Source organism: Salmo salar, chromosome ssa19 (assembly GCF_905237065.1).
Source record: "Salmo salar chromosome ssa19, Ssal_v3.1, whole genome shotgun sequence".
Lineage (NCBI taxonomy): Eukaryota > Metazoa > Chordata > Actinopteri > Salmoniformes > Salmonidae > Salmo > Salmo salar.
Genome location: NC_059460.1, coordinates 65228154 through 65245611, shown reverse-complemented (window position 1 = coordinate 65245611; position 17458 = coordinate 65228154). Strand labels below are relative to the sequence as shown.

Below are 17458 nucleotides of genomic sequence, written 5' to 3'. Positions count from 1 at the left end.
TGTTGGCAATGAGACATATCCACGTTAAACTCATATAGGTGAGCGTTGCAAAATAAATGTAGAAATCTGTTATTCAAATATTACACCCAGACTGTTCGTGCGAGTCAACGAGAGTCTGCGTTGCCAAGGGCTAAAATAGAAGTCGTTCCTATTTCTGACGCAGATCACGCTGCAAGTCCTGCCTCTCCCATCTCCTCATTGGTTTATAGAAGCAGGTACCCACGTGCCATCTCCTCATTGGTTATGAAAGACGGAACTGTTGCCGGTTGTCGTGGTAATACTATGAAAGTTTAGATGCCAATCACCATACAATTTAAACGAAGAAAAAGCCTGGAAGGAGGAGAGATGACTAGAAACGATTCAGTTGACTGTTTTTGTGTGTGGATTAATTGTCGGTGTAGAGGACCTTGTGCATTTCAGGTAAAATAACAACCTAATGTTTAACCCCGGACAAATTAGCTAGCAACAGTAAGCTAGTTAAATAGGACAAATTAGCTAGCAAGTGCAAGCTAACTAGCTAAATTGCCATAAATGTTTCATGCTTTTTGACCTGTCCCCAAATTAATGTCATTGGTTCAGAGTTTGTTTTGATATTTTAACCTGTTATGGCTAGGGGGCAGTATTTTTTGCATTGTATAACATAATGTCCTAGGGTTGTCATCTGATGAAGATCATCAAAGGTTAGTGCTGCATTTAGCTGTGGTTTTGTTTTTTGTGACATTATATGCTAGTTTGAAAAATGGGTGTCTGATTATTTCTGGCTGGGTACTCTGCTGACATAATGTAATGTTTTGCTTTCGCTGTAAAACCTTTTTGAAATCGGACAGTGTGGTTAGATTAACGAGAGTCTTGTCTTTAAAATGCTGTAAAATAGTCATATGTTTGAAAAATTGAAGTTTTCGGATTTTAGAGGAGTTTGTATTTCGCGCCACGCCCATCATTGGATATTGGAGCAGGTGTTCCGCTAGCGGAACGTCTAGATGTAAGAGGTTAACCTGCTTGTCGTGATCGCGTTTGGTGTAGGGGGACAAAATAAATTTATGCACGCCCGTTTGGGTTCCGTGTTTCTGCATAGTGCAACTTTAACCTCTCTAGGGTCGGCGGGACAAATTCGTCCCACCTACTCAACAGCCAGTTGAATCCCGTGGCGCGTTATTCAAATACCTTAGAAATGCTATTACTTCAATTCCGGTGAATTTACTAAATTACTCACGATAAACGTTCACAAAAAACATAATTATTTTTAAGAATTATAGATACAGAACACCTCTATGCACTCGCTATGTCCGATTTTAAAATAGCTTTTCGGTGAAAGCACATTTTGCAATATTCTCAGTAGATAGCCCGGCATCACAGGGCTAGCTATTTAGACACCCACCAAGTTTAGCACTCACCAAAGTCAGATTTACTATAAGAAAAATGTTATTACCTTTGCTGTCTTCGTCAGAATGCACTCCCAGGACTTCTACTTCAATAACAAATGTTGGTTTGGTTCAAAATAATCCATAGTTATGTTCAAATATCCTCTGTTTTGTTCGTGCGTTCAAGACACTATCCGAATGGTAAAGAAGGGTGACGCGCACAACGCATTTCGTGACAAAAAAAATCTAAATATTCCATTACCGTACTTCGAAGCATGTCAACCGCTGTTTAAAATCAATTTTTATTCAATTTTTCTCGTAAAAAAAGCGATAATATTCCGACCGGGAATCTGTGTTTAGGTTCAAAGACGATAGAAAATAAAAACATGGGGTCGACTCGTGCACGCGCCTCAGCCCATTGTCCTCTGATAGAGCACTTACCGAAAGCGCTAATGGGTTTCAGCCTGGGGCTGGAATTACATCATTCAGCTTTTTCCCGCCTTCTGAGAGCCTATGGGAGCCGTAGGAAGTGTCACGTTACAGCAAAGATCCTCAGTCTTCAATAAACAGAGTCAAGAAGCTCAAGGAATGGTCAGACAGGCCACTTCCTGTAAGGAATCTTCTCAGGTTTTTGCCTGCCATATTAGTTCTGTTATACTCACAGACACCATTCAAACAGTTTTAGAAACTTTAGGGTGTTTTCTATCCAAAGCCAATATATATATGCATATTCTAGTTACTGGGCAGGAGTAGTAACCAGATTAAATCGGTACGTTTTTTTATCCGGCCGTGCAAATACTGCCCCCTATCCCCAACAGGTTAAGCACGGGAGGTATAGAAATACCACACATTTAACAGGTCTACTGCTTTTTGCACATTATTTCAATGAGAATGTCAGATATAACTTGCATATGAATTTGGTCAGATCGCCCACAAAGTTACATATTGCAGCTTTAAGTTTAATAGTAAAACAGTCTAGCTATATTTTTCTCTACCTTGAGTATAGAAATGTTTTTGAATTTGTAGTCCTGCTCAACCCTCGCACTTGCCCCACTGCAGTTCATAGCCAGATACCGATTAATCGGCCGTTTTTGTTGTGTGTGTGTGTGTGTGTGTGTGTGTGTGTGTGTGTTAATGACAATTACAATTACAACAATACTGAATGAACACTTATTTTAGCTTAATATAATACATCAATTTAATCTCAAATAAATAATGAAACATGTTCAATTTGGTTTAAATAATGCAAAAACAAAGTGTTGGAGAAGAAAGTAAGTGCAATATGTGCCATGTAAAACAGCTAACATTTAAGTTCCTTGCTCAGAACATATGAAAGCTGGTGGTTACTTTTAACATGAGTCTTCAATATTCCCAGGTAGGAAGTTTTAAGGTTGTAGTTGTTAAAGGACTATTTCTCTCTAAACCATTTGTATTTCATATACCTTTGAGTATTGGCTGTTCTAATAGGTACTTTAGTATTGCCAGCCTAATCTCGGGAGTTGATGGGCATGAAGTCATAAACAGCGCAATGACGAGCTGCTGGAAAATGCAGGAAAGTGCTGTTTGAATGAATGCTTACGAGCCTGCTGCTGCCTACCACCGCTCAGTCAGACTGCTCTATCAAATCATAGACTTAATTATAATGATAAATGATAAATTAACAGGCACCGCATCGATTATATGCAACACAGGACAAGCTAGATAAACTACTAATATCATCAAACATGTGTAGTTAACTAGTGGTTATGTTAAGATAAGTTTAATGCTAGCTAGCACCTTACCTTGGCTCCTTGCTGCACTCGCATAACTGGTAGTCAGCCTGCCACGTAGTCTCCTCATGGAGTGCAATGTAATCGGCCATAATCGGTGTTCAAAAATGCAGATTACCGATTTTTGTTATCAAAACTTGAAATCTGCCCTAATTAATTGGCCATTCCGATTAATCGGTCGACCTCTAGTTCGGATATAAATGTATACTATTGTTGGGTTGCGTCAATTCGAATCTGGTGTCGGAACAAAATAGTCACCACAGAGTAACTTCTGATTTCTTTGTACTTTAATTAATGCAAACACTTGAGTGGTAAGTATGTTGTTTGTATATACGGGCTCACTGAAACACCACGCAGGGCAGACAGAGAACTGAAATGACATCACAAGTTCTTCTTTAAATACTTCTTGACAGACGTAGTTCCCACTCCTTGCTGGGCCTGTCAGAGTAGAGACTGGGTGTGGTTTAGACTTACTCCAGCCTATCGTTGGCGTGCAGGTTGGTCCCAACCTCTTGACGCATCACATGTTGCCTGGCGTTGGATCTTATCTTCTTAGTGTATACTCAAGAGTCAGCAACCACTCAATTTCCAGTGATTTACTTATACTGTTGTTTCTCCACTCTACCTGTTCCTCACATGCTCCCCTTGTGATGGGTTTCACAACCTCCTATCAGTAAGTCAGCTGCCTACACCTTGTTACACAATGCACAGTTCTCTAAAACCCCTACATTGCACCCATTATCTTGTTATTGCTGTTGTTCAGCAAAAAGCTCTTGCAAAACCCTGTTTTAAAGCATCATCATTATGTCCACATGACCCACCATCACATGAGCCACTTTCTCTAACATATAGCAGTATTCAATTATCTATAGTTTATATACTTAATATTGTGGCATAGCTGCTCTGTTATTTTATATAGGTTATGCTAACAAATAGTTGGTTAAACCCTAACACTATGTAGAACAAACATGCCTCTGACATCTTGAATAAGGAATAACGTTGGCTCTATTAATGGAATTTGTATTTGCAATGTTTAAAAACTGGTAACATTACAAAACACATGCGAACATTTGGAGGCACAGAAAGGAAAATGGATAGAAAACAATTTATTGACTAAATCCTTCTTGCCACTACACTATATCACACCTGGTAAATAATTGGAGTTAATAAGGACCCAGTTACTCAAACTTGAGCACTTGGACCAGGACTCAAGGTTTTGATTTTGATTTTATTTGGATCTCTTTTAGTCCCCATTTGGACTAATCTTCCAAGAGTCCTTAAACATTAAAATACAATTTATAATACGAACACATTTTCACATATAACACACTATTACAAACATACATAATATACTAACATAATGACCCAATAAATACTCAATCTAAAAAATATTGATTCTTCATCTACTATAGTCCCACAACATTTCTATGTATTATATTTAAATCGTTTTAAAATAATGTTTAAATTTATATATTGAAAAGTTTCTGGTTTGCTCAGTTAATTTATTCAATTTCTTTATTGCTCTAAATTGAAATGTTCTTTTGCCTATTTCTCTTTTCTGTCTGGTTAACGCATAGATGGTGGACAATCTATTCCTAGTATTTACGGAATGTCTGTCTCTTACCAACTGATTACAATTGTGAATAGAACTTGGCTGTTTTAAATGATGTATATTATGAAATAAAATAAGCATGTTTTTTTTTCAATGATCTTATGAATTGATGACCAACCAAGAACATTGCGCATGACTGCAACAGAAGAACCATATCTCCACCTTAAAACAATCATTGCTGCTTAGTTCTGTGCAATCTGCAGCCTCTAACTTCACTTGATGCATTTCCCCAGACCACAGAACAGTAGTTCACCTGACTCTCAATTAATGCTTGTGTTATTTGCTGAATAATTTTTCCTGGTAAATATTTAGCTATCCTTCTGATTATGCATGCTGTTTTAATATTTTTTACATAGATTAGTTATTTGAGACGACCATGATAAGCAGTTGTCTAGCTGCACTCCCAATAGTTTGGTTTCTGCCACTTCTTCAATTAGTACTCCTCCCATACTTAATTGTATCCCATGCTGTTTTGGGCTTTTCCTAGTTGAACAGACCAACATAACTTTGGTTTTCTTTGTGTTTAAAACACGTTTGTTTTGGCAAACCCACTCCCTGATATTCTCCAAATCTCCTTGTAAAGCTTGCTGTACCTGTTGAACCGATTGTCTTGCTGCATAAATTGTAGTATCATCTGCAAATATAGTAGCTTGAGTTTCAGCTAAGGCATAGGGAACGTCGTTGGTATATATTAAATAAAGAAGTGGCCCAAGGCAGCTGCCCTGCGGTATTCCACAGTTTAACACATGAGGGAAAGAAAATGAACCATTGATATAGGTGGACTGTTTCCTGTCAGTTAGATATGACTGTACCCAATTCAATGCTACCTCCTTAAAACCATAATGCATTAATTTTGTCAATTATTTCATGATCCACTAAATCAAATGCTGCACTGAAATCTAAAAATAGTACACTCACAAACTTGCCATTATCCATAGCATTAAGCCACTGGTCAGTCATGTCAACCAATGCAGTGGTAGTGGAATGGTTTTTGCGATAAGCATGCTGATTGGCTGTAATCAGATAATTATTTTCCATGTACTCCCATATTTGTCTACTCACAATACCCTCCAATATCTTAGAGTGTAGGGAGTAGACTAATTGGTCGACTATTGGCCGGAGTAATGGGTTCTTTGCAGTCTTTCGGAATAGGACACAGTTTCGCATGCTTCCATACATTTGCAAACAACCCCTTTTCCAGTGACCAATTAAATATGTATCTCAGTGGAACTGCAATCTGGGGAGCAGCACAGCGAAGTAAAAAATTGTCCATAAGATCATACCCTGTAGATTTACCATCAGGTAATGACTTCAATAGGTTTAACACCTCCTCCACTGACACCGTTTGCAGACTAAAAGGGCAGACCTTGTTGCTCATAATATGATCATCAATCCATTGGACAATAGCTTGTTTGGAAGAATGTATGTTTACATTGTTGCTCAGTAAATTAATTTTCTTTGTAAAAAAAAATCTGCAAAATGATTGGCAATATCAACTGGTTTGTTATTATTCTCCCGTCAACCTCCACACTAGATGGGCATGATGAGATAGGTGTACCAAGTAAGCCCTTAACTGTGTTCCATACATTTTTAGAATCATTTTTACAATCAATAAAAACATTGTTGTAAAATAACTTTTTCCCCCTTCGATTCAATTTAACTGAATAATTCTGTTCATCAATTTCTAATTTTGACTTGGCTGCTAAGACTTTTGCCATATTTCTTTGAGAAAAAGCCTCACCCAGTTCATCATCAATCCATGGAGATGGACGAGCACCAACTGTCCTCTTTCTTACTGGGGCATGATGGTCCATTACCTCAGTGAGCAAATCAATAAAACATTCTGTAGTGTGATTTTAAATCATCCTCTAGATAAATCAGCTCCCAGGGTACAGCAGCCAAATAATTTTGAAATATCTCATGATTAAATGTTTTAATTTCTCTTGACCACAATCCTAGGGGGTTTCTTTGGAACCTTGGTGTTCATGGTTATGGTCACAATATTATGGTCTGTCCAGCCCACTGGCATTGATCTGGCTTTTAAATATTGCAATGGTATATTAGAGAAAATCAGATCAATGCATGTGTCTGAACGATGACCCAACTTAGTTGATGGTCTAGTAGTATGTTGACATTTGAAACCATTTGTTTCAAACCACAGTTCTCGGCATATCTCATCAATTATGTTCTATTCGAATTATTGTGATCCTTCCAATTTATATTAAAATCACCCAAGATAAATACATCTCTGTTGCTATCTGTGGCCTGGTCAATCCCAGTACATAAGTCATCCAGATAGGACACCTTAGAGCTAGGAGGTCTATACACACATCCTACCAATATGGCTGCCTGGTGAGGCAGATGTACTTGAGCCCATAGTGCCTCTACTTGACATACATTAAGGTCATCCCTCCTCTTTAAAGGTATATGATTCTGAATGTACAGTGCTACACCCCCACCATTCCTATTCCTGTCTCTTCTCAGTAGACTATATCCATGAATGTTAATTTGCCCATCATTTACAGATGCATCTAAATGTGTTTTGGTCAAAGCCAAAATATGAATATTATTTAACTTGACCAAGTTAAAGACCTCATGTATTTTGTTAGGAAGGCTACATACATTAACCTGAGCTATATGCAACCCTTTCCTTATCAAGTGAAGATCAATAGAGCATGTATTCGTTATAGTTGAAGTTGTCATGATACACTACAACAGACAAAATCTAATTTGAACATTAAATTAAAATAACCAGGGAGTTACTCTAGAGTCCCGATACAATTGCCCGCTGATATAAAGTTTATCCATCACCATGGAGACTCGTTGATTCAGGCAACGCTTTTCCTTCATGATGGGATATAGTTTTTTCCTCCTTTCATTGATCTCGGTGGGGAAGTGATCATTCATTCCAAAATCAGTGTTTCTGAGTTCTCTGCCCATGTTCTTTGTCATTTCCTTTTGCTTAAATTTGTCAAAACATGCAATAATAGCCGTGGCCTATTTCCAGAGGCCTTACCTATTCTATGGACTCTGGAGAAAGTGACATTACGCATAACATCAGTAGGCAGTTTTAGTTGAGTTGACATAAAGTCTCGGACTATGACCTCACAGCCTCTGCTGTTGTCATTCTCCGGTATCCCTGAAAATATTAGATTTATCCCGCATTGATCGACACTGTACATCAAGCAAGGTTTCTTTAACTTGTTTGTTCTCCCTTTGCACCACCTCCACCTTGCTATGAATAGAGTCTACAGTACCTTTCAGCTCCGTGTTCTCTTTCCTTAGATCATCAATCTGACGTTGGCTGAATTCTAGACTGGCACATACTGCATTGATGTCCTCTCGTAATATATCCAAGATATCAAGTTTAGCAAGCCTTTCATTGATGGATTTTAACAAGTCAACATCCATATCAGTAAACCTCTCGCCACACGCGCCCTCTTACTAGGGGATGGTTTGGTTCCATCGTTGATACCAATTGGCCAACCTGATTTTGGTTTGTTTTGTTGATTGGGTTGGTTGTCCTTAGCAATGCTTGAATCCCCGAAACCAGCGACATGTTTCTAAGAGTTCGTAAGTATCTCTCGTCAATGAATCGTTCAAGCTCTTCAATGGATTCTGAATCATCCAGGAATCATCATTACAGGCAGAGCTAAACACACAAACTGTTCAGCCGCAACTGAAAACCGCTGACTTGGATAGGTTTAGTGACCAATTCACCTAAAAGATCAGTTCAAAAAGAGCTGTTAGTTCGTGAACAACCCGTCACTAGCCTACACTTGAGTGGGGACGATAAACCGAAAAATATCAACACCGATCATTTATTTTAGGCATTTTGCAGATATTGTTCATTACGATAAGTAGCCTATACTAGAAATGTGTAGTTTGAAATGAAATGCGTATGGTAATATAGGTGATTGTTAATGGGACAATTGATGGCTACAACCATCAAACCAGCAGTAGTAGTTTAAAGGATAATTTGAAAAAACATTGCATATTGATATAAACTTATCTTTCTATTTATTGTTCTTGCATCAGTTCAGGCAGTTTATCGCCCAGTTCTACTCACTTTAGCATTCACTGGCAAGTCTCGACAAGGGCACTCGAGTCCTAGGAGAATACAAACAAGGTTTTATTTTATTTGTCCCGATGTGATACCATGGACATAATTGCGTTATGATTTATGAATAACAAAGGGATATAGATTGACTTTGTTCCGTCAGTTCAACACCTTAATTAAACTAGTCAATACAAGCTGTTCGTCGTCAATCATCCAAGAGTAAATAGCCTATGCGCCCCGATTCCATGGCTGGCTATAGGCCTATGAAACACACAAAATAAAATAAATTAATGTGCTACAACCATAATTACGTACATTTCAACTCCTCTTACATTACACGTGATATGTACATTCACTCACAGGAAACGATGAAGAAGCGCCATACTCTCCCTCCGCCGTGAAAATAAATTTGACTGCAGCCAACCACAACGCACAAAAAATAATACGGGTACCGAGAGGCGGGGCAGACTGACGAACTAGCAGTTTTTTCCTGTCATTGCTCGCTCTGTGACTGACAGGCACCTGTCCTATCAATAGATCACTAGAAGATGTATTTGGTTCATTCTATCTAGAAAAGGCTGTGCAGACTTTTCTGACTGGTGAATTGAAGCTTTTAAATTAAATGAAGGCTTAATAATTTATGAAATGGAAATAGCACTTATGGAAAACACTTGGTTAAGAGGAAATGTTAGCTGTAATTTCAAGTTGCTTCTTCGCACCATGTGTTTGAGCACAATTATAAAATATCATGATTCCACCCCCACAGGTTGACGGCAGCCTTCAGCAATGTCACGTTTCTTTGCCACCGGGTCCGACAGCGAGTCTGAGGATTCCTCGTTGTCTGATGAGATCACCCCTAAAGTACCCGGCACTTCTTTCACCAAGCAGTCAGTACTACTTTCTCTCTCTGAAACCTCAGTCACTCTGACTGTTTTCACAGCTTTCTCACTTTTCCACATTTGTTCCCCGTAGGTCATTGCTGCTTCGTGACGATGAGGAAGACACCAAGAGAGTGGTGCGTAGTGCCAAGGACAAGAGGTCAGTCATTTACTCTACTTCCATGATCCATAGAACCATCTCCTTAGCCTTGTCCATGATCTGGTTGTGCTGTATAGCCAACTCCTATGGGGGCTTTTATGCCTGATAGGAGTTGGCAATACAGCATAGGCATAAACTGATCTGGGACCAGGCTACCACCCATAGGAGTTGGCTGTGCAACATAAAGATATCTGGGACTAGGCTACCATCCCCTGACGCTGATGCAATCTAGTATGTGTTGGTATGCCTGCCCTGGACTATGCCATCTACCCCAGGTGTTCCCAACCTATGGGGGAGCGTAAGACTTTTTTTTTTGTGCCATTCTCAATTCTTTGTACTAGTCTAAAACAATGCAGAAATCCGCAGTGCTTTAGGCTAGAAACAAGCTGTTAAATGGCAGAGGAATATGAGACTGATGCACATGGGAATATCTTTCGTTTGTCTCTGACATTCAGAAGCTGAACTACGAGGAGTCAAAGAAATTTGACTTTGCTTGGGAAGTAAACTTAAACAATGTGTTACTCTGTCGCTATCAATTGATCAAATCACTTTCTGTAAAAGAGAATGTAGAATAACATTTGTGGAAATCGGATGTAGACTTTATTTTCCTTATCAAATAGCCTACCTTAAAGATGTCAGGAGTCTAGTTAAACTATGTACAATTGCAGGAAATGAAAGTCGGGGCGACAATTATTTTCCTAGGTCCCTCAAATTAAACAAAATCAAACTGGTGTTGTATTTAATGTAGGCTATCTCAATAAACAATCATTAAGAAAAATGATTATGTCCTAGGTTCGAGGAGCTAACTAACCTGATCAAGACAATCCGCAACGCCATGAAGATCCGAGATATGTCCAAGTGTCTGGAGGAGTTTGAGCAGCTATGTCGAGCATTCCTCAAAAGCAAGACTATAGTGGACAAGGAAGGGATGCCTCCCTTCTACATCCGTCTTCTGTCTGACCTAGAAGACTATTTAAATCAGGTAAACATTCACAGTTTACACTGTTTCTATTAAGACACACACTCCTACCACTATGCCTAAGCACGATGATGGTTAATGTTTCCCTACAGCTTTGGGAGGACAAAGAAGGCAAGAAGAAGATGAACAAGAACAACGCCAAAGCACTCAGCACCCTGCGGCAGAAGATCCGCAAGTACAACAGGGACTACGAGACGGAGATCGCCAGCTATAAGGAGGTGAGGCTTTTCGCTATGACAACACATGATGGTAGATTCTTAGTCATGTTTTATTTTTTTAGCAAATAACACTTACTAATAAGGAACGCACATATAAAGCTACATTAAATAATCCAAATATGCGTTTTCTTTTGGCAACATTTTTGTAACCTTTTGGAGTCAATCACACGGGGAACGTGGAAATCGAATGCATGGGAGTGAATGAGAGAAGACGGACCGCGAGCTTCAACGGTGTCACGAGCATATAGTGTGTCAAATTAGGAAGCAAGTCTAATGTTCTTGCGTCTATGCGGAGCATTGCTGGTCAAATTTCCTGATAAATTGTGGTGATGGGGGGGGGGGGAGAGAGAGAATCAATAGTTATTTATCGCAATATTATTTAGAAAAATATTATATCGGTACTTTGACTCCAAGTATCGATAAATTAATGAAATGCTAGCATTAGTCGGCTGTATCTGCACCAAAACTCGGGTATATTTGATCCTATACCTTGTTCTCCGTCTTCTTAAATAGTCAGCCACCACGTTTTCAGCACTTTTATATCCATGGCTGATCAAAACTCATTTTCTCTTTCTTGTCTCTGAAGCAGACAAATAGTGAGCAATATGTTTGGAATATCAAATCTAACAAATTGTCAGATTAGACTGTTTTGTGCATTGCTACCTCTGTAATTGTAGATAATAGGCAGAATCTACCACACCCCCAAAACCGATAAGTGGAGGTGCTGGAGGCAAAATGCTAAACTGAAAAAGTCTCTACACACTTCCAGTCTGGTTTTACTATTGTCTACATTGTAGAATAATAGTGAAGACATCAGAGCTATGAAATAACACATATGGAATCATGTAGTAACCAAAAAAGTGTTAAACAAATATTTTATATTTGAGATTCTTCAAAGTAGCCACTCTTTGCCTTAACTGCCAAGAGTGTGCAAAGCTGGTTTATTTGTGTGCTGAAAAAGCTCTGTTGGCATTTCTTCAAGGTGTTTCAATGCATTCTATTTGAATATCAAGTGCTGACAACATACAGAAGAGCTGTGTGCCACAGATTTTCTTCTACTTGTGTAGTAGTACAGTCTAATCTAAATTACTCCACTCTGAGCCATCCCAGAATCAGGTTTCATTTTATTAACAAGATAAATATAAACTACTGGTTCACAGTGCACACAGAACTGAGTCTGCATCCAAGAATCCTCATCCTTGCAGCCATGTTGCCGAATGCATTCTGACTCTCCGACAACGAGAGTGGTAGTTCCAGGTACACCCAGGTTTATTGACCTGGACACCTGTGAATGCGAGGTAACGAGAATATATGTCATATATGGTAAACACAAAAAACACCATACCGTTTTTCAGGAACCATATTCCAAAAGCCTTGATAAAATGGCACCTATCATATAGTGGTGCATACATGTATGCAGTAACAAGGGAAATTAGAAACAGAAGTGAAATTGATTCAAACATTCTATCAACATGCCTGGATAAGGGTGCATGAGGTTCTCCATGTAAGGGGAAAGCTGCCTCTCCCAGGAAACCATGAGGACTTGGCATTGTGGTACCTTGTAGGACTGCTGGTGGTGGTAAATCGAGGGTCTTCTGCAGCAGTTTGGACTAAAGAACTCTTGGCCGTATGCCCCTACATCCACCATTGTGAACCTGTACCAGGCATCTTCTGTCTCCGTATCTCGCCTATTATATGTGTTGCTTGGTAAATCAAATCTAGTAGATCCCGGGAAATTCGCATCAATAAAATGTTCATGCCAGTCAAGTGTCTCTGTACACGATTTTATTCTCTGCGTGTATTCTCTTCACTTGTTTGGCCGTAGATGGCTATTAACAGCTTATCGCCCTCTACTGTCCCAAGGTTATATTTTCCGCTTTCCCCTTACTTGTTTTTCAAGCGAATATCTTACGGCGCATTCGAGCACACTTGTTCGGTTCAGCTAGCCGACTTCGTCTAGCCAACAGCCGAACTGTAGCATGCTGACACCTTTACTCCAAAAGACTCACAGCTGTAATCACAGCCAAAGGTGCTTCTACAAAGTATTGACTCTGGTGTGAATACTTATGTAAATCAGAATTCACTTCGTTGTATGACGTCCCCCGTGTGTTTTCGGCTTAATACATCTTTCCCAAGACACTCTGAGCCAGCGTGAGATGCTTAGTTCCTACTAATGGCTTCGTGGTATAATAGCAATCTTTTCTCTCTCTTTCAGAACCCAATGCTCTCTGCGGATGAGGAGGATGAGAAGGATGAGGTTGAATCAGGTGAGTTTCTTACCATGCCTTTTCATTACACCTCGATCTATGTCTACAGTAAATGCCATTAATGAAAGACTCAAACGTCTGCTTTGGTAATTTGGGTGATAGCTCATAGTAAAGAAAGTAGCCTTGCCGAGCCAATAGGGCAGGAGCCTCCCTCCTGTTTCGATAAAGAGGCAGCTTGATGTACAAGTAAACCCCCTGGACAGGAGGCTAGTCTATTGCAGGGACTTACCCCAGAGACGCATCGGGTCCCATTTTTCTTTGGGGATTGACTCTCCACCATTACAATCTCAGGATGACATTGATGCATTCATTCTATTGACTAGCCACTGTTTTAACTGCTGTTTCTTTTAGAATCACCCATCTTCCTTGTTGTCTGTAGGGGTGTCGTCAGATAGTGATGACGAGCCGGGAGACGCCAAGAGCTTCCTGAAGAAGAAACCGGCCGCCGAAGCACTGCCGCCGGACAGCAGCAAGTTCCTGAAGGGAGCAGCGGTAAGATGGAGGACACGCTCAGTGGCTCTGTTGTAGTGCACAGTTAACTCACTCGACAATTCTACAAGAATACGTTTAGTAAGCCAGAAATGTGACACTTTATCTATTTTTGTCAAGCCTTCTACCACCGACAGTCAATTTCATGGTCTACCATCACTTTAAAGGGGCAGTGCAGTCTAAAACATGATTTTCATAATTTATGATATTTCCACAATGGGGGAAATAACACTGACATTTTGAATATGATAATGCCCTTTTTGTGTAAAAGTTATTCTTATTTTTTTACGTCTCGAATTTCATCCTCTTCAAGTGGAATTGAACTTTTGGCCCACCGCTTAACGACACAAGGCGAGCTGATTATAATAGACCAATGACCATATCCTCCTACTTCTGCCAGTCCCACCCGGTCAAATTGGTAGTCCTTATTGTTGACATGCATAGGAGATGTAGCTAGTTATGCACGGCCAAAAGCAAGGGTTTGTGCAGTAGCTAGCTGCAATGCAGCAAGTATTTCTTTGCACTGTCTTCCATCAGAGCAATCACTTCGTCTGATTTGGCTTTGATTTTATTTCACTCACTCAAGTGCCATAGAAATTAAGCTTGAACCTGAGCATATGCACCGCACACTTCAAGGTAGCTAGCCAGTGGATTTGCAGCTTTCATCCTCCATAAAGGGGCTGTCCCATAGCTACATCTTGCATCCGGAAGTGGCAGCAAGCATTCAAGAAGTCTATTATTCTATCTAGCTATTATCCTTCAATATGACGGTCTTGATATTGTGGCTCTGCTGCTAACGAGCTAACGTTAGCTAGCTAGCCACTAGCCTCGACCACAACGTGGATAACTAGCTAGCTACTTACCTGATGTGACATTTGTATTTACATGAGTACCTTTAGCTAGCTACATAAAAAGTAATGTCAGAATTGCTTTCTGTAAGTAGGCAGATGTTGCATCCAACAAACTATACTTTAAAAAAACATGAACGCAAAAATGTTAATTATTTTACTGAGTTACAGTTCATATAAAAATAAATGAATTAGGCCCTAATCTATGGATTTAAAATGACTTGGAATACAGATATTCATCTGTTGGTCACAGGCGTGGATCAGAAAACCAGTCAGAATCTGGTGTGACCACAATTTGCCTCATGCAGCGCAACACATCTCCTTTGCATAGAGTTGATCGGGTAGTTGATTCTGGCCTGTGGAGTGTTGTCCCACTTCAATGGCTGTGCGAAGTTGCTAGATATTGTTGGGAACACAGTGTCGTACACGTTGATCCAGAGCATCCCAAACATGCTCAATTGGTGACATGTCTAGTGAGTGTGCAGGCCCTGGAAGAACTGGGACATTTTCATCTTCCAAGAATTGTGTACAGATCCTTGCAACGTGGGGCCATGCATTATCATGCTGAAACATGAGGTGATGGCGCGGATGAAAGGCACGACAATGGGCCTCAGGATCTTGTCACGGGAGCGTTGTGCATCAAATTGCCATCGATAAAATGCAATTGTCCATCGCTTATGCCTTCCAATACCATAACCCCAACGGCGCCATGGGGCAATCTGTTCACAACGTTGATATCAGCAGACCGCTCACCCACTCAACGCCATACACGTGATCTGCGCTTGTGAGGCCGCAGAGCCATTCTGGGATTTAGCTAGCTAACGTTAGCTAGTAAGTAGCTAGTTTCGACCGCAATTAGCTAGGATACTGACATGACATTTAGCTATATTTGTGATTCTGACATTGCTTTGTTATGTACAGGTACCTAGGTAAATGCATGTCACGTCAAATTCGAAAATACGCTGAAGGTAGCTTACTGGATCCCCAATCTAGGGATAGTGTAGGCTGACAGTTTATGCTGTAAAGTTTACATTGTGGGAGGCAAAAGAAGCTCTGCATAAAATATTAATGCATCGCTAAGTTCATAGAACCGTGGTTACGTGCGTAACTTCCGATAGCCCCTAAATGCGGTTGTGATAAACAGTGCTCTACGTTTTTCTCCTGCAATGTGTTTTTCTCCTGCAACTTCTGTACAGTTGGAGCTATAAGCTATTATGATCCCATTTCTGAAAGCTAAGATTCTCAGAAACCCATCTGTTTCCCTTTACAACGCTCACACGCTGCACAGGACTCGTTAGTTGTGCTGAGCAATTCACATATTTTTTTAACAACTAATTTACCAAACTCTACCTGAAAATACATGATATAAGTGATTGATAGTTGGTATTCAACAGTCAAAAGTATGTCTTGTTTACTTTGAGGAACTACTAAAATAGTGATTTTGTCAGACAGCATAGGCAGCAGCTCTATAGAGATCTTGGAATGAAATAATAGTCATCAAATAGGCCTAAAACAAATGTACTATACACAACTGAAATATATTTTTGTGATTTTGAATAAATGGTCGTTCATAAGCAGTAATTGGCAGTCACCACCATCATAGGACTTATTCATTTTTATTCTGTTACAGAATTTGTTCTTAACTGACTTGTCTAGTTAAATAAAATGCAAATAAAAATTACAGCATTCAACCCACAGTGCATTTAATGTCTAAAAAAATTTCTTTAAAACTGTGATTAAAAATAAAAAAATGAAACCGAACTGACCTCAAAGCTCTAATCGCTCAGCCCTACTCGCTAGACCAGAGCATAATCAGACTAAGGGGAAAAAGCAACATCTTTTCTACACTCATACACAGGTATTGCCTTGTGATCTTCCGATCACTTCTCAGTACCTTTTTGAATCATTTCAGCCACTTCAAATACACTTCCTTCAGATTTGAGATACTGTCAAACTGATTTTGTAATAAACTGTCATAACCCCAAATAAAATGTTTTACTTTGGCTGTGATTGGGTTACCAATTAGCAATAACAATTTTTATGCCACCGCATTCTATAGTCAAAAGGTAAGTGTGCAGTGAATATTCTGTTTCAGTCTAGCACATTTTGGTATGGATATGAAAGTGATTCAATGTGTTGCATCTCATATTTTGGCTTGGTTCCCTGGGCATCCCGGAACTCCTGGTGGATGCGAAGGTCTAGGCACTCTGTTCTTACAGCCCTGATAGCCCCAGCACTAACTGACTAAGCTCCTTTATAGGCCAGGTGCCTGTAATGACTACTAATGTCTTCTATTAATCATACAGCCAATCACAGAGACGAGTAGCCCCTGTTCAGTAATAATTCCCGCTTAGTCTTTCAAAGGGCATGGTTTAGCCACAAGTTATATTGCACATTTCTGTCAATTTTGCTGCCAACTAACCGGCTCTCGGTTAACAAACGGTTACATGTGTTCCAAATAGATTAAAATAACATAACTAGGGCTGTTGCTGTGACTGTATTACCGCCACACTGGCAGTCACGAGTCATGAAGGCAGTCAAATTTGGGCTCCCGAGTGGTGCAGCTGTCTAAGGCACTGCATCTGTGCTAGAGGCGTCACTACAGACAATTGCTCGATTCCAGGTTGTATCACAACCGGCCGTGATTGGGAGTCCCATAGGGCGGCGCACAATTGGCCCAGCGTCATCCGGGTTAGGGTTTTGCCGGGGTAGGCCGTCATTGTAAATAAGAATTTGCCTAGTTAAATAAAATAAAATCCATGTGACCGTTTAGTCACAGTAATTAGACTTCGCCAAGCTCTGATGCTGCTGATGGTC

At 39.9% G+C, this 17458-nt stretch overlaps 1 protein-coding gene across 8 annotated transcripts in view; it reads left to right on the top strand.

The window, feature by feature from the left end:
- eif3c (eukaryotic translation initiation factor 3, subunit C) overlaps positions 1–17458 on the top strand; it is a 69670-nt gene that overhangs the window by 1212 nt on the left and 51000 nt on the right. For all 8 annotated transcript variants that reach the window (XM_014159288.2, XM_014159285.2, XM_014159283.2 and 5 more), the window contains exons 2-7: positions 9569–9689; positions 9775–9840; positions 10633–10822; positions 10912–11037; positions 13253–13304; positions 13684–13796. In XM_014159288.2, coding sequence (XP_014014763.2) covers positions 9589–9689; positions 9775–9840; positions 10633–10822; positions 10912–11037; positions 13253–13304; positions 13684–13796 — 648 coding nt within the window. In that variant the 5' untranslated portion in view covers positions 9569–9588. The remainder of the gene's footprint in view (positions 1–9568; positions 9690–9774; positions 9841–10632; positions 10823–10911; positions 11038–13252; positions 13305–13683; positions 13797–17458) is intronic.